This window comes from Peromyscus maniculatus, chromosome 1 (assembly GCF_049852395.1).
Source record: "Peromyscus maniculatus bairdii isolate BWxNUB_F1_BW_parent chromosome 1, HU_Pman_BW_mat_3.1, whole genome shotgun sequence".
Lineage (NCBI taxonomy): Eukaryota > Metazoa > Chordata > Mammalia > Rodentia > Cricetidae > Peromyscus > Peromyscus maniculatus.
The window spans coordinates 31,523,779-31,544,008 of NC_134852.1; the positions used below are offsets into that span (position 1 = coordinate 31,523,779).

Sequence of the window (20,230 nt, forward strand, 5' to 3'; positions counted from 1 at the left end):
TCAAAAATGATTAGTTTGGAACATAACTCTATTAATCTCCGATTAGTGGTATTAATTTGGTTACACTGTATTTTAAAGAGGCATTGTTAGATAAGGAGTTACTTGAGTTAGTCATGAGCACCTGTGGGACCAAGGCTACAGTTAAAACTGACCTAATAATTAAAATTTGTAATCAAGGCAATATTGACCCATTTAGCTATGGGAGGACTGTAATAATCTGTGTCAGGGTATACATAGCAAGACTTATATACACAACAGTGTCAGAAGTACTTGAGGAGAAAATCTGATAGGATATACATTTCAGGATAATGGGCAGAATTTATAGAATTAATAATAGAGAGTTTTTAAAAGGCAGTCCAGCCCCTGGGCTGGGGAGTTCAGCACCGAAAGATGGGTAAGTCACCACGGGGCTGTAGAAGTCATTCATGGTTGCTCCCTGCTGATATGGGTCTGAAGCTGAGGGTCTTGATGACTGGAATAAGTGGAAACCCAGGAAGAGCATGCTGTTTCAGGCTCTGCAGGGTAAGACATGGGTAGCAGGATTTTCTGTCTCATGTGCTAGAGGGCATGCATGATGCAGGGCTGAGCTGGACAGCACATCCATGTGGGATGGAGGATGGAGGATGGGGTGCAGACCTGCAGCTAGACAGCATTTCTGTGGTCCAGAGGATGACAATGTGTAACTCTTTAAATCATCAGAATTACTGCTGGAAACAAATATATGTATTAAAACATGCATTTGATGAGTTTTTTTGTTTTTTTGTTTTTAGTTAAACAAGTGACAAATGACTTTTTATTTGCACTTGTGATACTTTTAATACAAACTGCTACAACAAATATGTAAAGATATGGCAGATTACACATCTGATCAAAACACTTTGATTTAAGCATAAAACAGATTCAAATTGTCTATGTTCCTGTATAAGGGGCTGCCTACTGGTTTCTAGGTGGCCTTCTTTCTAATCACAACCCACTATTCCTCAGCTCAGATGAGACATGGCACAATGGTTTTACAACATTTGAGGAGTTTTAAGGAGGAAACTTTTTCTCTTATGTGTACCTATGGAATATTTAGTGCATGGCTTTAGCAGATGAGAGAAGGGGATATCAGGCCAGGGAGAGAGGGAAAGATCCACCTTCCTAGAGAAGAAAAACAGAATTTGTAAGTGGAAGACATAAACTGTAGGCAGGTTGCATTCCTTAAATGGACAAAATCTTTAGACGTATTAGCAATATGATAACAGTGGTGATTTGTCAGAGCAAGATTATGAATCTTTGGAATCTCAACAAAACAGGAGGATAGTCAGAGAATGAAATCTGAAATGTTTCATTTATCATATATCTCAAGTCCTGATTATCTTTTGTCAAAATTAATAAAAATTCATTTAGGACAGGATTATTTCTAATAATATTTCTGTGGTGATATTCTAATTGTACTGAAATGTGATTTTGATTGTATGTTAATAAATAAAGTTACCCGGGGGTCAGAGCTATTAGAGCCATAGCAAGAGTGTGGCGGTGGTGGCACACGCCTTTAATCCCATAGATCTCTGTGTGTTCAGGGATACAGCCAGCATTGGAGACATATGCCTTTAAGACCTGGGGGGCTGTACATACAGACAGTGACGAGGCAGTCATGTGTTTGGGTTTACAACCAATGAGAAGGCAGAACAAAATACTATAAAGAGATGGACAGACAGGATATAGCTCTCTTTCGGGAAGCTGGGACACCACAGGAGGAAGGGTGAGATTTTAGCTCTGAGCTCTGACCTCTCGGCTTTCTCTTTTACATTGGTTCTGTGTTTCTTATTTAGTAAGACTGTTGGTTACATCTACATATTTCTACAAGTTTAATATAATTGATGAACAGAGTTCATCAAAAAATCTAGAGTTGTATCAATTTATTCATAAAGTCACAGCTCAATATTTAAGAATCTAGAGGTAAATATAAGCAACTTTCAGACTGGCAGCTTTAGACCATCTTTGTCCTGCAGCAGCCTAGTGTATGGTGCGACTAGGCAATCCAGGATTCATAAAGATGGATCAGCATCCTGTGAAAACATGTAAGCATATCCACTTTTTGACATTATGAAAACATCAGGACCTTTACAAATACAAGTGAGAAGGTTCTGGAGGCTTAGGTGTAACTTTGTGTCTTGGCCTGTGGATAATAAGGGATGCCTGTAGTGGGAGATATGAAACATTAAGCACCAATTGTTAAGAGCTCTTGAAGTATAATAAGGCTTTTGTCCAATTATGAGCTCTAGGCCTTCTTAAAATTTTAAAGCAGTGGAATAAATGGTGATTTACTTCTTTATTTCATACACATAAATCATAAGGATGTAAGGCCTCATGGGTGAATTTTCATAGGGAGAGAATTTGTAATTGTTGGACAGACATTAGAAAGTACTAGTATGGACTTATCTGCCAGTCTATAGACTCATAGGTTTTATAGTTTGTTATAAATATAATGTCACCTATGTAATAAATGTATTGCAATGTATACTCACACACACACACACACACACACACACACACACACACACACACACACACACATACATAATTGGCTTAGGTGACAGTGAGGAAAGTATAATTTACGGATACTTCTGATAGTTAAGCTGTACATATGGTGAGGAACTCAGCTCAATCAATGTGTTCTGGGTAAACAGAACTTATATTTCCTGATCTGCATGTCAGCTTTTGACTTCCATTGTGTCAGGTTAGAAGGCAAGCTTAAAGTGAAATGCTGACAATCTTTAGGGTGAGTATGTAGGGTGAAGAAGCAATCTTGTAAGTCTATGACTATTATATTTTGAATTCTAGGGGTGGCTGTGGGAGATGACAAACTAGATTGTGAAGCTCCCCTTGGCTCTAATAAAGTTTATTTAATTTTTTAAGGTCTTGTAACAGCCTGTAAGCCTGATATTTTTCTAACCAATAAGTATTAGGGTGACTCAAGGGCTGGTGAGAGGCTTTATATGCCCTATTTTTAAGCTTCTCTCCCACCAGACAAGTAGCAGCTACAATTCTCTCAGCATTCAAAGTCCATTATTTAACCCAGATAGGAGCATCAGATATCCATGTAATGGGGATAGCAGTCAACAGTGGTCCCTCAGATTAATTTATTATACCCTAGGCCATGTCTGTCACTTATAATTTCTAGAATAATGCACTCAATTATGCCTTTGGTTTGTTTACCCGAGTTCTTTTAAGTTTAACACCCATCTATAGCACTTGAGCTGATATTAGTCCATAGCAGAGATTAATGATTCACCAATTAACTGCAGCATGTCTCTTCCCCACAGAGTGTTAAGTATAAAGGGGATGCCTCTGGGCAGAATAAGGCCATCATTTTATCTATCTGACCATTTTAATATTTCTGAGCTTTTGGTTACAATATTAGCTTGACCTAGACCTATATGAGATGAAGGAGTAATAATTGTCTTAAGTATTTGGCCAATCATTTTCTAAAATGTAAGAAATGTCTATGCTTATGTCTAGCAAGTCAATTATTTTCTTTCCCTGTATTTTAAGGGTTTAGTTGTTCTGGAATATTTAATTTCCTGAACCCAGAAGACCATAAAACTTGAATCCAAACTGGCAGCTCCCTTAGGCGCTGCCCTGTAGAATCTGAATTGGTTTTGTAGGAGGTTTACAATAATCTTAATTTTCCCAGTAAAGTCAGGATCAATCATTCCATGGACAATTATTATACCTTGTACAGTGGAGGAGCTATGGCCTTTTATTAGTCCCAGGTCTCCTCTGGGGGACATCTGTAGACTAATGTAGTAATGCATACATAAGTCTATTTCTAAAGCCTATATATTTCAGATCTCAGATCTCAATAAAAACTTTATCCATAGATGTACCTTAGGTATATATTCTCAGTATCTCTAGGTTATTTACTGAGACGTGGGTATCATTTATTCCAAATCTAGATGTTTATATGTTATATTTATCTATCCCAATAACTGGCAATTCATATATCCTAAGTTATTTTTTAACTTTCCTAAACATTCTCCATATCTAAACTTTCATACCCTCATAAAAATTTTACATCTAAAAGATTCATGTATTTAATTAGTCAGGAGACATAGGTGATTGATTATTGAGAATAGTCAATGTAAAGTGAATTTCTTTTAATGAAGGAATAGTAAAAGCTTATTCTGAAATCTTTTTGGTGAGCTATCTTTTATTGAAAATTGGATAGCAAGGCAAATTATCTTTAGTCCTGGTAAATGGAAATGTAATCTAAATGATATCAAAGTATAATTTGGACTAATTCCTGGCTGTAAGAGGCATGGCATAGTTTAAAGTGGGAAGCTTAAACATTTTTTAAATGTCATAGGTGAAGTAAGGAATTGATTATGCTAATATTCAGCATATTTAGCCTGTTTCTAAATATACATTTGTATAATTTGATCATTTATAAGATGATCAAGCTTTAACTTGTATCCTAGTAACTATCTTTAATAGCTTATAATTTATATATGACTTATCCTTAAGAATGTACAGTTTAGGTCGGCCAATCATGTGCATTTTTACAGTGACTATTGGTGTTAAGCATGTTTTTGTTTTTTTGGTTGTGAGACAGGGTCTTACTATATACTCCTGGCAGGCCAGGCTGGAATTCCCAGAGTAGTGGGATCAAAGGTGTGCACCACCTTGCCTGGCCCATAAGCATTTCTTTTTTCTTCTTTTCAGTTTTGGATTTTTGAGACAGGGTTTCTCTGTATATCCCTAGTTGTCTTGGAACTCTCTCTGCAGACTAGTCTGGCATGGAACTCACAGATACACCTGCCATTGCCTCCCAAGTGCTGGGATTAAAGGCGTGTGCCACCACAACCTCCCCTCCCCCGGCTCCCATAGAAATTCTTTATGTGTTGTTCTAGATAGCTTTCCAGTTACTGTGGTGAAATGCCACAACCCAAACCAACTTGGCAGTTAAGGGTTTATTTGGCTTAAATGTCTTGATCAGGGTGTGTCATTGAGGGAAGTGCAGGCAAGAACCATGGGGAAAGCTTCCTGGCTTGCTCCCACAACTTGCTCAGCTACTTTTCTTACAGAGCCCATAAGAAAGGGGCTATCTGCTAGAGGATAGCATCGGGTCATTCTCCACCAAACAGTAATTAAGAAAATGACTTGCCGGCCATTGTGCTGGAAGTGATTCGTCAACTGAGGTTTTCTCTTCCCATGTGAATTTAGTCTGTCAAATAGACAAAAAGTAAGCATCCTGTCTTTATTGGTCATCTGTTCCTCGTTCTTTAAAAGGAAAGTCAGGTCTTCTCCTTCTCTTTGGATTGAGCTGCTTGTGGTTTCATTGTTACTAATGTTGAACTGTGAGATTCTTTATATATTTTGGCCCATGTTCAGATGTACAATATGTAACATTTTTTGGCACTTGAAAATGATCTTCACACTGTTTTGATCCATGATCTATTACTTGTTAATAGTGCTTTAAATGGCCTCCCAACTGTACTTAGTCTGAAGAAATAGAGTGTGATCTTTGATGTCTGTGTACAAGACAGAATGATTAAGTCAACTCTGTAACACCCACTACACTTTTATCTCCCATTTGTTATGTTGAGAATTTGGAAATTTGTCTTGCCTACTCTGAAATATACACTGCCATTGACTACAATTGTCTATGGGTAGCTTATAACCTGCACCCCCTTCCAATGTGAAATTTACATATTTCTACCAACAGCTCCTTGGTGTTTCCTTCCCACAGTCCATTTAGCCTTAATTAATTAGTTAATTAAATAATTATACATAAAGTTTTCTGCCTGCACACCAGAAAGGTTCACCACATTTTAATTATAGATGTTTGTAAGGGAATTTACCTCAGGAGCTCTAGAAGAGCTGTCAGTGCTCTTAACCACTGAGCCATCTTTCCCACTGCAGGGATTATTTCCTGCAGGCAAATACTAGTAGACACTGCTTGGTGGAAGGTCAGGTCATGGTTCACATTTAAGATTATCTTAGATGCCTAGCAATGATCATTTACCATGTGTTCTATTATAGAAAAAGTGAGACAGCAAACACAATCACTGAGTCAGGGTCACATAGGCCATCAGTGTCACAATTATCGGACCAAAACCACATCTCCAGGTCGCCATCATGGAGGCCTACTAGGTGACCTTCACTCCTCTAGATCATTTCATAGACTCAGGATTCTTATAGGGCTCCCAGATTCATGTCAATCAACATCAAACACCTGACAAGAATAGTCCATCTGTGGCCCAACCTGAACTAAATGTCAGGCAGATCCTGAGCTCTGTGAGATCCCTCACAGTCTGTCAGGTTTCTCAGGGAAGCTCAATGGGAAGACTAATCATAACCTATCTGTAGGTCAGCCCTGAAAAGCAAAGGCTGGGAGGGCTCTGGTCTACACACAGCAGGAGAGGTCAGTGTAGCTGGAGGGATCTGAACCTTGTGTCTCAAGGCAGCAATGGGTCAGTGAGGACCAGGAAATAAAATGAGAACTGTGATTCCAAGTCTTGAGTCTGACCATCACCAAACACTGCAGCTCAGTTCTCTCACGAGAAAGTCCTTGCTTCTTCCATACACAGTACAGGAGGCCCCATTATCTCTGAGCACACAGCCAATCCATCTGCCTGTAATTTGCTTCCTGCCTGATTCTTTCGGGATGTGGGTCAGCTGGGAGTTAAGAGACGATGTCTGGCTGTAAGAGGCCTTTGTAAGAATCAGAAGTACCACACAGAGCAATCATCTCTCTGTTGTCAGCACAGCACTGCTACCCAATCCCAACATCACAACCAACACTTCCAATCCCATGGAGGGTGAGGACTCAATAGAATTAATGTGTGAGCCTAAGACTCAGAATACAGGCTACCTGTGGAGGATAAATGATCAAAGCTTCTCAAAAGAGGACAGGCTGAAGCTGTCTTATGACTACAGGACTCTCACTTTACTCAATGTTGAGGACTGACACAGGACCCTATGAATGTGAAACTAGAATTCAGTGAGTGCCTCTCCAAGTGACCCATTCTCTCTAAACATTACCTGTATTTTCTATTTAACCCTGGCCCCAACTGCCTAAATACAGAGGGCTAGAACTCTACCATACTCGGTCCTAGTCCCATTGGGTTCATGACACAGACCTACCATACAGATATCTAGGCTGCCAGGGCATCCTGTCCCAGCCCAAGCACATGTGGACAGGCCCAGAATTGAGCTTGAATGGGTTGCAGGGAATTCTGTCTAGAGAGGCTCAGGGTGATGGAGACAGGGGACATGTCAGATTCAGTCTCAGTGCACACGTGAGTGTGCAGTGAAGATGTGTGTGTGTTGTGCTTGAGAAAGATCAGGGCTTGTGCATGCTGAATGAGTACTCTTGTACTAATCTCCCCAACTCTGGGTATGACCTGCTCAACTAAGGTTAAAGCACAGCTCAAAGAGATACTATGTCCTTCTACAGACCATGATTTCCCCTTCCCTCTGCTGACATCATGTGATTTTATTCTATTTTCTCCAGATGGTTCTGATGTCCAGATCATATCCCCCTCAAATATTCATTTCCATTCATGTAAAAACCTCACATCTTGTGCCACACAGATGCTAACCCACCTGCACTGTACTCGTGGTTTGTCAATGGAGAGCTCCAGTCATCCTCCCAAGAGCTCTTTATCCCCAATATTAACACTAATAATAGCAAATCCTATTCCTGCCTCATCTATAATGTTTTTCCTGGAGTCAATAGAACCACAGTCAAGAAAATTACAGTCCTTAGTAAGTGGATCTCTGAAATATCAGCACCAGGTTTTGCGTGGAGTCTTTTGGCTTTCTGGGAAGGTGCAGAAGCATTTAATTTCCAGCCCATGTCTATGGGAATGAGCAAAACTCAGTCTTCCCCCAAGCCTCCTGCTCCATCCCTATGTCTAATGACCTCCTGGTTCTCTGGTTTCTGGCTGATAGGGATGGAGCTTGCAATGTGAGGAGGAGGTTCTCCCAGTCTTGGAAAGCCTTAGGTTGTGTGAGGGACTTTCCATGGTTAGGAGAGCCTCAAGGTCAAGATTTCTTTCTGTGCCTAACACAAGCTTTCCTGTCCCCTCCATTTTCATTTTATGACCTCCATGACCTACAAGGGACACCCAGGGCTTTCAACTATGCTCCCATTCTTATTCTCCAAATTGGAGGAGAATATTCCCCACAGATGGGCACTAGACCTCTGCTCCCAAGTCTGCTCCTGTCTCAGTTTTGACTCCATGGGATAGGAAGAGTGGGTTGAGAAGGTGGCTGGGAGCCCTGTCCTGAGTCAGGGTGAACCATGTCACTTACAGTTGATGATGCTCTTTTGCTTATTCTTCTCAAGCTTCAAAACACAAATAGCAGCCACGCAGTGGTGGCACACGCCTTTAATCCCAGCATGCAGGAGGCAGAGGCAGGCAGATCTCTGTGAGGTCCAGGCCAGCCTGGTCTACAGAGCAAGATCCAGGAAAGGCACAAAGCTTCACAGAGAAACACAATGTCAAAAAACCGAAACAACAACAACAACAACCACCAAAAAAGCCTCCAAAAACCAAATAGCTGAGTGTGGTGTCACACATCTTTAATGCTAGCACTGAGGAGGGAGAGGATTATAGATAGTATGAGTAGGAGGACAGCTTGGTCTACATAGCAAGTTCCAAGCAAGCTAGAACTGTACAGTGAGACTGTCTCAAACAATATCAATACTGAGGATTAGACTTGTAGGCTGTGGTCAGCACTGTGATTATTCACTTCTTTTCTGTGGTATTTAATCCATACCCATGGGGCAGGATATGCATTTTTTTCTACATACAGAAATCCTTCAGTTAGGGATTTCTCCAAGTCCTGAGGTCTAGCCTTTAACACCTTTAAGATTATCTGGGCCATCTTAACCCCATGACAAATTATTTAATTAAGTATAAACAGTAGGTTATTCCATATAAGAGGGACCTGACTGTTCACAAAAAGTGTGAGCAAGAATCCCCACAAAAATCATTGGGAAATACATTTCCCCCATCATGAGATTTCTGGACAAGTCGGCTGAAGAGGCTCCCAGTGTGGAATCTACACAAATACCCTGAGTCAGGGTCACTGTGAGTGATCTTGTTAGGAGTAAATTTCAGCTCTCTCCCTACAGACAATATCTTGAACCCAAACATGCAATCTTACAGAGCGCTCCTTCATTCTATGGCCCTGTGAACTGGCTGAGATCTCTGATGGTCAGTGGACTCTCTACTTGTCCTCTCCACTATTTATCCACAGATCCAGTGACTCCACCCTCCGTCCATGTCACCAACAACACAGTCAAAGTCCTGACTTCTGTGTTCCTGACCTGCTTGTCAAACGACACTGGGGTCTCCATCAGTTGGCTCTTCAAAGGCCAGAGTGTGGAGCTCACAGACAGGATGAAGCTGTCCCAGAACAACAGCACCCTCCAAATAGACTCTGCGAGGATTGAGGATTCCGGGGATTATCAGTGTGAAGTATCCAATCAAGTCAGTTCCAAGAGGAGTGACCCCATCCAGGTGGACATAATAGGTGAGTGACCTCTCCTCCCTTGTTACTCCATAGCTTTCAGGGTGGGGGCAGTTTCTTTATTAACAGAGTGCAGAATGGGTCAAAGTCACAAGGAGGAAAACATTGTTCAGGAAACAAATACAGCCAGCATGTTGATGGATGCATGTTAATCTCATGATAGAACACCTAGCAAGGTGAGCACAGAGCAGCATGCCTTTAACCCCAGCACACCAGAGGCAGAGACAGTTGGATCTCTATGAGTTCCCAACCACCCTCATCTTTGTAGCCAGTTTCAGATTAGTCAGAGCTACATAGTGAGACCCTGTCTCAAAAGAGAGAGAGCATGAAGCAGGAGGCATAGAATTACAAGGCTGAACTCTGATTAAGTTGTGAGACCTGCTCAATATTAACAACAGTAGATGTCAATATAGCAAATGGAAATGCAAAGTGATTAAGAGTTTAGTGTCTGAGTCAGTCACATAGTCAACCGTCAGACTAGTAATGTATTCATGTTACTCTACACTTCTTTCAACACATTCCAATCTTCTTTAGATTATTTCCAGTGCCTAATATGAATACTGCATATTCAACACACTAGTCTTATTGTGTTGAGTACAGTACAAAGATAGGAGGAAACAATACATTTTTCACTGTAGAGATACTTTTTCAAGTAGTTTGTTTCCAAGGTTTTGATCCATAAATATAAAATGCATAGACAGAAAGGACCTGTAATGAGTTTCTTACTACATTTGCATATTTATTCATTTTGTGTGCATGTCCCACACCAATGAGTGGAGGTCAGGAGACAATTTGTGTTATCCAGTTCTCCAGGGACAGGGGATTGAACTCAGGTGGGTGAACCAGCCCTTTATTTGCTCAGCCATTTCACTGGCCCACATTTGTTTGTGCATTTATTTCTGTGTGGCAATTAGGGGTGGCTACTGTATGGGTGTATGGCAGGCCCTCTTCCCAACTGAGCCATCTTGATGGCCCATATACTGAGCTTCTTAACCTCATGCTGACATTTGAAGCATGACATCCCTGCACAAGATGCTTTTTTCTAATTTTTGTTTTTGTTGTGTGTAGTGGTATGTGTGTGTATATATATGGTTTATGGGAATGGAGAGATAGCTCTATAGTTAAGAGCCCTGGCATCTCTTCCAAAGGACAGGGGTTCAATTCCCAGCACCTACATGGAAACTTATTCCTGTCTGTAACTGAAGTTCCAAGGAATTCAACAACCTCTTCTGTCTGCCTCAGGTACCATTCATGCATCTTCTGTAGACACACATATGCAGCCAAAAGGCCCAAATGATGCATCAGGTATCATAACAAAGACATCATTTGAAATCCAGTTTCAAAATGTTTTCATCCTGTCTCCTAAAAGTCTGATGACCTTCAGCTCTGATCTTTGATCCATGTAGAGTTGATTTGTATATGTTGTTAGTGAAGGCTTAACTTCATTCTTTTACCTGGATATCCCATTTTCCCCGGACATGCCTTGTTTAACTGATTATTCATTCATCATTGAACAATCTTAGCAGCCTGATCAAAACTCATCTGGTCAAAGAGGGTCAGATGGACAGCAAGAATGCCTTCCAGGTTCTGTAACTCAATAGGACAACTCTGTTTCACACCGATAAATACAAAAGAGCCAGAAGAAATGAATTTTTTTTATATTTTCTCTTTTATCTTTTTTTCTTTTTTATTAAGATATGTTCTATTTGTGCTGGGCGGTGGGGCACGCCTTTAATCCCAGCACTCGGGAGGCAGAGGCAGGCGGATCTCTGTGAGTTCAAGACCAGCCTGGTCTACCAAGTGAGTTCCAGGAAAGGCGCAAAACTACACAAAGAAACCCTGTCTTGAAAAACCAAAAAAAAAAAAAAAAGATATGTTCTATTTGTTTTACATATCAACCACAGATAACCCTGTCCTCCCTTCTCCTACCTCCCATCCTTCCCCCCACAACCCACCCCTCGTTCCCACCACCCCCAAGGCAAGGTCTTCCCTGGGGAGTCAGCAGAGCCTGGTACCTACATTTGGGGCAGGTCCATTCCCCTCCTCCCTCTACCATGGCTGAGCTAAGTGTCTCAGCATAGGCACTAGGTTCCAAAAAGCCAGCTCATACACTAAGGACAGGTCCCAGTCCCACTGCCTGGGGTCCTCCTAAACAGTTCAAGCTACACAACTGTCTCACTTATCCATAGGGTCTAATCCAGTTCCATGGGGATCCCTAGGCTATTGGACACAGTTCATGTGTTTCTACTAGTTTGGCTAGTCGTCTCTGTACTTTTCCCAATCATGGTCTCAATATCTCTTGCTCATATGATCCCTCCTCTCTCTCATTGATTGGACTCCTGGAGCTCCACCTGGGGCTTGCCCATGGATCTCTGCATCTGCTTCCATTGTCCCTGGATGAGGGTTCTATCATGACAGTTAAGTGTTTGGCCATCCCATCACTAGTGTAGGTCAGCTCAGGCACCCTCTCAACCATTGCCAGTATTCTAGAGTGGAGTCATCTATGTGGGTTTCTGGGGACCTCTCTAGCACTCTGCATCTTCCTATTCCCATGGTGTCTTCATTTATCATGATATCTCTTTCCTTGTTCTCCCACTCTGTTCCTGATCCAGGTAGGACCTCCTGCTCCCCTAAGCTTTCTTTGCCCTGACCCTTGCCCTCCATTACCTCCTCTTAACCCCAGCTTGATCATGTAGATGTCATCCATTTCTCCATCACTGGGCAATGCTATGTCTGTCATAGGGCCCTCTTTATTAGGTAACCTCCCTGGAGCTGTGAGTTGAAGTCTGCTTATCTTTTGTTTTTCATCTAGTATCCACTTATGAGTGAGTACCTACCATGTTTGTCTTTCTGAGTCTGGGTTACCTCATTCAGGATGATTTTTTCCTAGTTCAATCCATTTGCCTGCAAATTTCATGCTGTCATTGTTTTTCTCTGCTGAGTAGTAATCCATTGTGTATATCTACCACATTTTCTTTATCCATTCTTCAGTTGAGGGGCATCTAGGTTGTTTCCAGGTTCTGGCTATTCCAAATAATGCTGCTGTGAACATAACTGAGCATGTGTCCTTGTGGCATGATTGAGCAATCCTTGGGTATATTCTCAAGAGTGTTATAGCTGGGTCTTAAGGGAGATCAATTCCCAATTTTCTCAGAAAGCAGCATACTGATTTCCAAGACATCCATACAAATTTGCACTCCCACCAACAGTGGAGGAGTGTTCCCCTTGCTCCACATCCTCTCCAACATAAGCTGTCTTCAGTGTTTTTGATCTTAGCCCTTCTGACAGGTGTAAGATGGCATCTCAGAGTCATTTTGATTTGCTTTTCTCTAATGACTAAGGATGTTATGCACTTCCTTAAAAGTCTTTCAGCCATTTGAGATTATTCTGTTGAGAATTCTCTGTTTAGCTCTGTAGCCCATTTTTAATTGGACTGTTGTGTATTTTGATGTCTAATTTCTTGAATTCTTAAATATTCTGGATATCAGCCCTCTGTCAGATGTGGGGTTGGTGAAGAACTTTTCCCATTCTGTAGACTGTCTTATTGACTGTGTCTTTTGCCCTACAAATGCTTGTCAGTTTCAAGAGGCCCCATTTATTAACTGTTGCTCTCAGTGTCTGTGCTATTGCTGTTATATTTAGGAAGTGATCTCTGGTGCCAATGCATTCAAGCCTTTCTCTTCTTCTCTTACTTCCTATTTTCTCTTCTATCAGGTTAAGAGTAACTAGATGTGTGTTGAGGTTTTTGAACCACTTGGATTTAAGTTATGTGCACAGTTCCAGATATGGATCGATTTGCAGTCTTCTACATGTTGACATCCAGTCATTCCAGAACCATTTATTGAAGATGCTTTTTTTCCATTGTATTTTGGGTTTCTTTGTTGAAAAGCATCTACTCATAGGTGACCAGATTAATGTCAGGGTCAAGAACATTGCAGTCTTTAGTAAGTGGATCTCCGAAATATCAGCACCATGTTTGGAGTGGAGTCTTTTGGCTTTCTGGGAAGGTGCAAAAGCATTGAATTTCCAGCCCATGTCTATGGGAATGAGCAAAACTCAGTCTTCCCCAAAGTGTCCTGCTCCATCCATATGTCTAATGGCCTCCTGGTTCTCTGATTTCTCTGAGTGATAGGGATGGAGCTTGCAATGTGAGGAGGAGGTTATCCAAGTCTTGGAAAGCCTTAGGTTGTGTAAGGGACTTTCCATGGTTAGGAGAGCCTCAAGGTCAAGATTTCTTTCTGTGCCTAACACAAGCTTTCCTGTCCCTCCATTTTCAGTATGATCTCCATGACCTACAAGGAACACCCAGGGCTTTCAAATGTGCTCACATTCTATTCTACAAATTGGAGGAGAATATTCCCTACAGATGGATACTAGACCTTTGCTCCCAGGTCTGCTCCTGTCTCATGAATGAGGTGGCTGGCTCAGCTCTGACTTCATGGGATGAAAAGAGTGGGTGGAGAATGTGCCTGGGAGCCCTGTTCTGAGTCAGGGTGAACCATGTCACTTACAGTTGATGATACCCTTTTTCTTGCTCTTTTCAAGGGTCAAAAAACAAATGTCAGCTGAGTGTGGTGGCACACATCTTTGATTCCAGTAGTGAGGAGGGAGACACAAGTAGATAGTGTGAGTTTCAGACCAGCCTGGTCTACATAGCAAGTTCCACGTGAGCTTGGTCTGTCCAGTGAGAGCCTGTCTCAAAAATATCAGTACTGAGCATTAGAGTGTCAGGCTGTGGTCAGCACTGAGTCTATTCACTTCTTCTCTGTAGTATTTAATCCATATCTGTGGAACAGGAAATACAATTTTTCTACAAACAGAAATTCTTCAGTTAAGGATTTCTCCCAGTCCTGAGGTCTAGCCTTTAACACCTTTAAGTTTAGCTAGGCCATCTTAATCCTATGACTAATTTTTTAATTAAAAAGGCTTTTTCATAAAGGCAGGATCTGACTGTTCACACTCAGAGTAAATATGAGCAAGAATTCCCACAAATATCATTGGGAAATACATTCCTCCCACCCACCTACTGCCCCCAAGTTTTCTGGACATGTGGCCTGAAGAGGCTCCCAGTGTGCAATCTACACAAATACCCTGAGTCAAGGTCACTATGGGTCATCTTGATAGGAGTAAGATTCAGCTCTTTCTTCACAGACTATATCTTGAACATGTGACCTTGCAGAGGGTCCCTTCATTGTATGGGCCCTGGGAGCTGTCTCAGATCTCTGAGGGTGAAGGACTCTAAGCTGCTTCCCTCCATTGTTTCTTCACAGAACCAGTGACTAAACCCTCCATTCAATTCACCAACACCACGGTCAAAGGCCTGACCTCTGTGTTCCTGAACTGCTTGACCAATGACACTGGAATCTCAATCCATTGGCTCTTCAAAGGCCACAGTCTGAGGATCACGAATAGCATGAGGCTGTCCCCGAACAACAGCACCCTCGAAATAGTCCCTGCCAGGAGTTCACATTCCGGGGACTATCAGTGTGAAGTATCCAATCAAGTCAGTTCCCAGAGGAGTGACCCCATCCAGGTGGACATAATAGGTGAGTGACCTCTCCTCCCTTGTTACTCCATAGCTTTCAGGGTGGGGGGCAGTTTCTTTATCAACAGAGTGCAGACTGGGTCAAAGTCACAAGGAGAAAAACATGGCTCAAGATACAAATAAAGCCAGCTTGGTTTGGAGTGGAGTCTTTTGGCTTTCTGGGAAGTGGCAGAAGCATTTTATTTCCAGCCCAGGATTATGGGAACAAGCAAAACTCAGTCTTCCCCCAAGCCTCCTGCTCCATCCCTATGGCTAATAGCCTCCTGGTTCTCTGGTTTCTTGACCCGTCCAGCAGGCCAGGTTATTCGAGGGTCTCGAGGAGGGACCACCTGTGAATCAATGGGGGGCGAGAGGGAAAGGAGACCAAGCCCGTGAAGAAAGACAAAGCAGTCTGAGTTGCGTCAAGGCCTCAGTTTATTGACTGGTGTTAGAGCTTATAAACAGGGCTTCAGGTAGGGAGGGGGAGCAGGAGTGAGGAGAGGACAAAGAAAATTCCTAAGGAGGGTCAGCAGGAGGTCGCTTTGGTCCCAGGCCCCTGCAGCTAGCTGATTTAAAGAGGTTTATTTAATCCTACATTCCTAGGTTAGACTAAAAGCCTCTTATTTACACGAGGCTTGATAAATCGTGGCAGGTAACACAAGGTTCAAGACACAGCTGTCCAGAGTCGGTCTCCAACAGTTTCTGGCTGAGAGGGATGGAGCTTGCTGTAGCAGAAATCTTAAAAGTCTTATTAATTAAATCAAACCTGAGGCCAGTTATTGAGGTGAACACTGGAAGATCAAAGAGACAGAACAAGCCACAGCTAACCTCACCTGGCCAACTTCTCAGCTGATCTTGTTTCCTCAGACTGGGAGCCTCTGTGTCCTCATATCCGAGTGGCTCTCAGCTAAACTGTGCTGCTAGAAGCCTGAAAACTTAGCCAGCCAAATGCTTCTAGTTTCTGGTCCTCACGCCTTATATACCTTTCTGCTTTCTACCACCACTCCCTGGGATTAAAGGCTTGCTTTCTGGGATTAAAGTCATTGTCACCATGCCTGGCCGGTTCCAATGTGGCCTTGAACTGACAGAGATCCACAGGAATTTCTACCTCTGGAATGCTAGGATTAAAGGTGTGAGTGCCACATTTTTCTAGCCTTTGTATTTAGTGGCTGTTCTGTCTCTGACCCCAGATAAGTTTATTAGGGTGTATAATATTTTGGGGAAAAATATACCACCACATTTCCCCTTTTTTGTCTAAAATTTAAAAAAGCTTATAACTAATACAAGAAAAATTATATCCAATAAGTATATACAATATACACAGTCAATATTACATTAATGATGTCTAGTACATTAACATTTGACAGATTCAGACAAAAAAACTCCATTAATATATAACAATGTCCAGTCCAATAACATTTGACAAATTCAGACAAAATATTTTCATTACTTATCTTATTTAAAACAAGTAGTTCCTGTTTAAAAGTATTTTTTTCTTTTCATAGTAGATTCAGTAATCCACGTTTTGTCATTTTTATATCTTCCCCTTTTTCTTTTTAGTGTAGATGCAGTGATCTACCCATTATTCCTATTATTTATCTTTTTTCTCAAAATAGATCAATGATCTATCTCATTTCTTTTTTTTAAACAAAAACTCTGAATCTAATCTTCTTGTTCAGCTTTTTTCTGACCATTAACAATTAACAACTTGTAGCCAACTGTCATAAACAATGACAATATCCCAAACTCATTAAATGACCAAAAACATCCCATTCCAACTCTTGGGAATGTGGGTGTTGTTTTCTTAAAATTACTTCCTGCTTTCTAGGGGTGAAGACATCTTTAAGGAATCCTGAAAAGAAAATTTTGGGGTTAATTGTCAAGTCCTATATCATTTGTTCAGTCTCTGCATATTGGGAAAATGCAGGGCTTATCACAAGTCCTTGCTCAAGTAGTCTGTCAGGCAGGATCATCTCAGCTAGCCATCTGGAAATTGTCCTAAACAATTTGTAGTCTCAAGTTGATCTTTCCATGGTGTTAATCAGCTTAATGGTTTTATCATAGTCCACGTGGAATAATCATTGTGAGATCCTGTCATCTTTTAGAAGATTTCAAAGACACTGTTAGGCGTGGTCACGTTTCCGGCAGACATTATTTATTTATTTATTTATTTATTTATTTATTTATTTATTTATTTATTTATTTATTTATTTATTTATCTATCTATCTATCTATCTATCTATCTATCTATCTATCTATTTATTTAATTTATTTGTGCCTCCTCTGCGGTTTGGAGTAATCACAGTCTGATAAATGTCTGTCTCTCCCAACCATGAACTTTCTTCCCTAGAAGAGAAAATCTTCACAGCAATTTCTCCCCACCATTTGTCTTGCCAAACTTTTCCAAACTGACCTTTGCCTATGCTTTCTTGTAACATGATGGTCCTGGCGATTCTTCTCTGAACGAGCAATGGTAAACCTTTTGTTCCAACTAGTGGCATCACTGCAGTGACCAATAGGATAAGAAGGAGCCAGCAATTCGGAGCCGTAGCTTTTGCCTCCATGGTCCCACTACTGTTTGTGGTTCAGCCCAGGCCCAAGTTTCTCCCAAGTCTCCTAGGCCGGCCTCAAACTCAGGATCCTCCGGCCTCTGCCTCCTTCAGTAAATCCAACCAATGTCCTTCACCACAACTGGTTGAGGGTAGCTTGGGCCTGAGCTGGGGCCCACAAGGCCACAGGCAAGCAGTTTTTTCATGAATTCATACCATGAACTTTGGGCGCCAGATGTAGCAGAAATCTTAAGAGGTCTTATTAATTAAATCAAACCTGAGGCCAGTTATTGAGGTGAACACTGGAAGATCAGAGAGAAAGAACAAGCCACAGATAACCTCACCTGGCCAACTTCTCAGCTGATCTTGTTTCCTCAGACTGGAAGCCTCTGTGTCCTCTTATCCCAGTGGCTCTCAGCTGAACTGTGCTGCTAGAAGCCTGAAAGTTTAACCAGCCAAATGCTTCTAGTTTCTGGTCCTCACGCTTTCTACCACCACTCCCTGGGACTGAAAGGCTCACTTTCTGGGATTAAAGGTGTGTGTCCCCATGCCTGGCCAGTTCAAATGTGACCTTGACTGACAGAGATCCAGAGGGATTTCTACCTCTGGAGTGCTAGGATTAAAGGTGTGAGTGCCACCATTTTCTAGCCTTAGTATCTAGTGGCTGGTCTGTCTCTGAACCCAGATAAGTTTATTAGGGTGTTCAATATTTTGGGGAACACAATACCACCACAGCTTGCAGTGTGAGGAGGAGGTTATCCCAGTCTTGGAAAGCCTTAGGTTGTGTGAGGGACTTTCCATGGTTAGGAGAGCCTCAAGATCAAGATTTCTTTCTGTACCTAACACAAGCTTTCCTGTCCCCTCCATTTTCATTTCATGACCTCCATGACCTACAAGGAACACCTAGGGCTTTCAAGTGTGCTCCCATTCTTATTCTCCAAATTGGAGGAGAATATTCCCCACAGATGGGCACTAGACCTCTGCTCCCAAGTCTGCTCCTGTCTCAGTTCTGACTCCATGGGATGGGAAGAGGGGGTGGAAAGGTGCCTTGGAGCCCTGTTCTGAGTCATGGTGAATCATGAAATTGACAGTTGATGATGCTCTTTTGCTTATTTTTCTCAAGCTTCAAAACAAAAAAAAAAATAACAGTCAGGCAGTGGTGGCACACTTTTAATCCCAGCATGCAGGAGGCAGAGGCAGGCAGATCTCTGTGAGGTCAAGGCCAGCCTGGTCTACAGAGCAAGATCCAGGATAGGCACAAAGCTACACAGAGAAATCCTGTCTTGAAAAACCAAAACAACAACAACAACCAAAAACCAAATAGCTGAGTGTGGTGTCACACATCTTTAATGCTAGCACTGAGGATGGAGAGGCATGTAGATAGTATGTGTAGGAGGAGAGCTTGGTCTACATAGCAAGTTCCAAGCAAGCTAGAACTATACACTGAGACCCTGTCTCAAACAACATCAATACTGAGGATTAGACTTGTAGGCTATGGTCAGCACTGTGATTATTCACTTCTTCTCTGTAGTATTTAATCCATATCCATGGGGCAGGAAATAAATTTTTTTCTACAAACAGAAATCCTTCAGTTAGGGATTTCTCCAAGTCCTGAGGTCTAGCCTTTAACACCTTTAAGATTATCTGGGCCATCTTAACCCCATGACAAATTATTTAATTAAATATAAACAGTAGGTTATTTCATAAAAGAGGGACCTGACCACAGAAAGTGTGAGCAAGAATCCCCACAAAAATCTTTCAGAAATACATTCCTCACAACCGTGAGATATCTGGGCTTTTGGGCTGAAGAGGCTCCCAGTGTGGAATCTACACAAATACCCTGAGTCAGGGTCACTGAGAGTGATCTTGGTAGGAGTTATTTTCATCTCTCTCCCTACAGACCATATCTTGATCCCAAACATGCAATCTTGCAGAGTGCCCCTTCATTCTATGGACTCTCACCTGGTCCCTCCACTATTTATCCACAGATCCAGTGACTCCACCCTCCATCCAAGTCACCAACACCACAGTCAAAGATATGCTCTCTGTGTTCCTGAACTGCTTGTCAAACAATACTGGGATCTCAATCCATTGGCTCTTCAAAGGCCAGAGTGTGAAGCTCACAGACAGGATGAAGCTGTCCCACAACAACCGAACCCTCCAAATAGACTCTGTGAGGATTGAGGATTCTGGGGACTATCAGTGTGAAGTATCCAATCAAGTCAGTTCTAGGAGGAGTCACCCCATCGAGCTAGACATAATAGGTGAGTGATCTCTGTTGCCCTCTTACTCCAGTGTTTGGAATTAGGCCCAGTTTCTTTATCAACAGAGTGCAGAATGGTTCAAAGTCACAAGAGGAAAACATTGTTCAGGAAACAAATACAGCCAGCATGTTGATGGATGCATGTTAATCTCATGATACAACACCAAGCAAGGTGAGCACAGTGCTGCATGCCTTTAACTCCAGCACACCAGAGGCAGAGACAGTTGGATCTCTATGAGTTCCCAACCACCCTCGTCTTTGTAGCCAGTTTCAGATTAGTCAGAGCTACATAGTGAGACCCTGTCTCAAAAGAGAAAGCACAAAGCAGGAAACAGAATTACAAGGCCAGCTCAGATTACATTGTGA

General features: G+C 41.9%; 1 protein-coding gene across 15 annotated transcripts in view; it reads left to right on the top strand.

Annotated features, from left to right (window-relative positions):
- The window catches only part of LOC143273511 (cell adhesion molecule CEACAM5-like), a 386,206-nt gene that overhangs the window by 41,808 nt on the left and 324,168 nt on the right, over nt 1-20,230 (top strand). For all 15 annotated transcript variants that reach the window (XM_076573549.1, XM_076573535.1, XM_076573531.1 and 12 more), the window contains exons 5-6: nt 9,256-9,531; nt 14,799-15,074. In XM_076573549.1, coding sequence (XP_076429664.1) covers nt 9,256-9,531; nt 14,799-15,074 — 552 coding nt within the window. The remainder of the gene's footprint in view (nt 1-9,255; nt 9,532-14,798; nt 15,075-20,230) is intronic.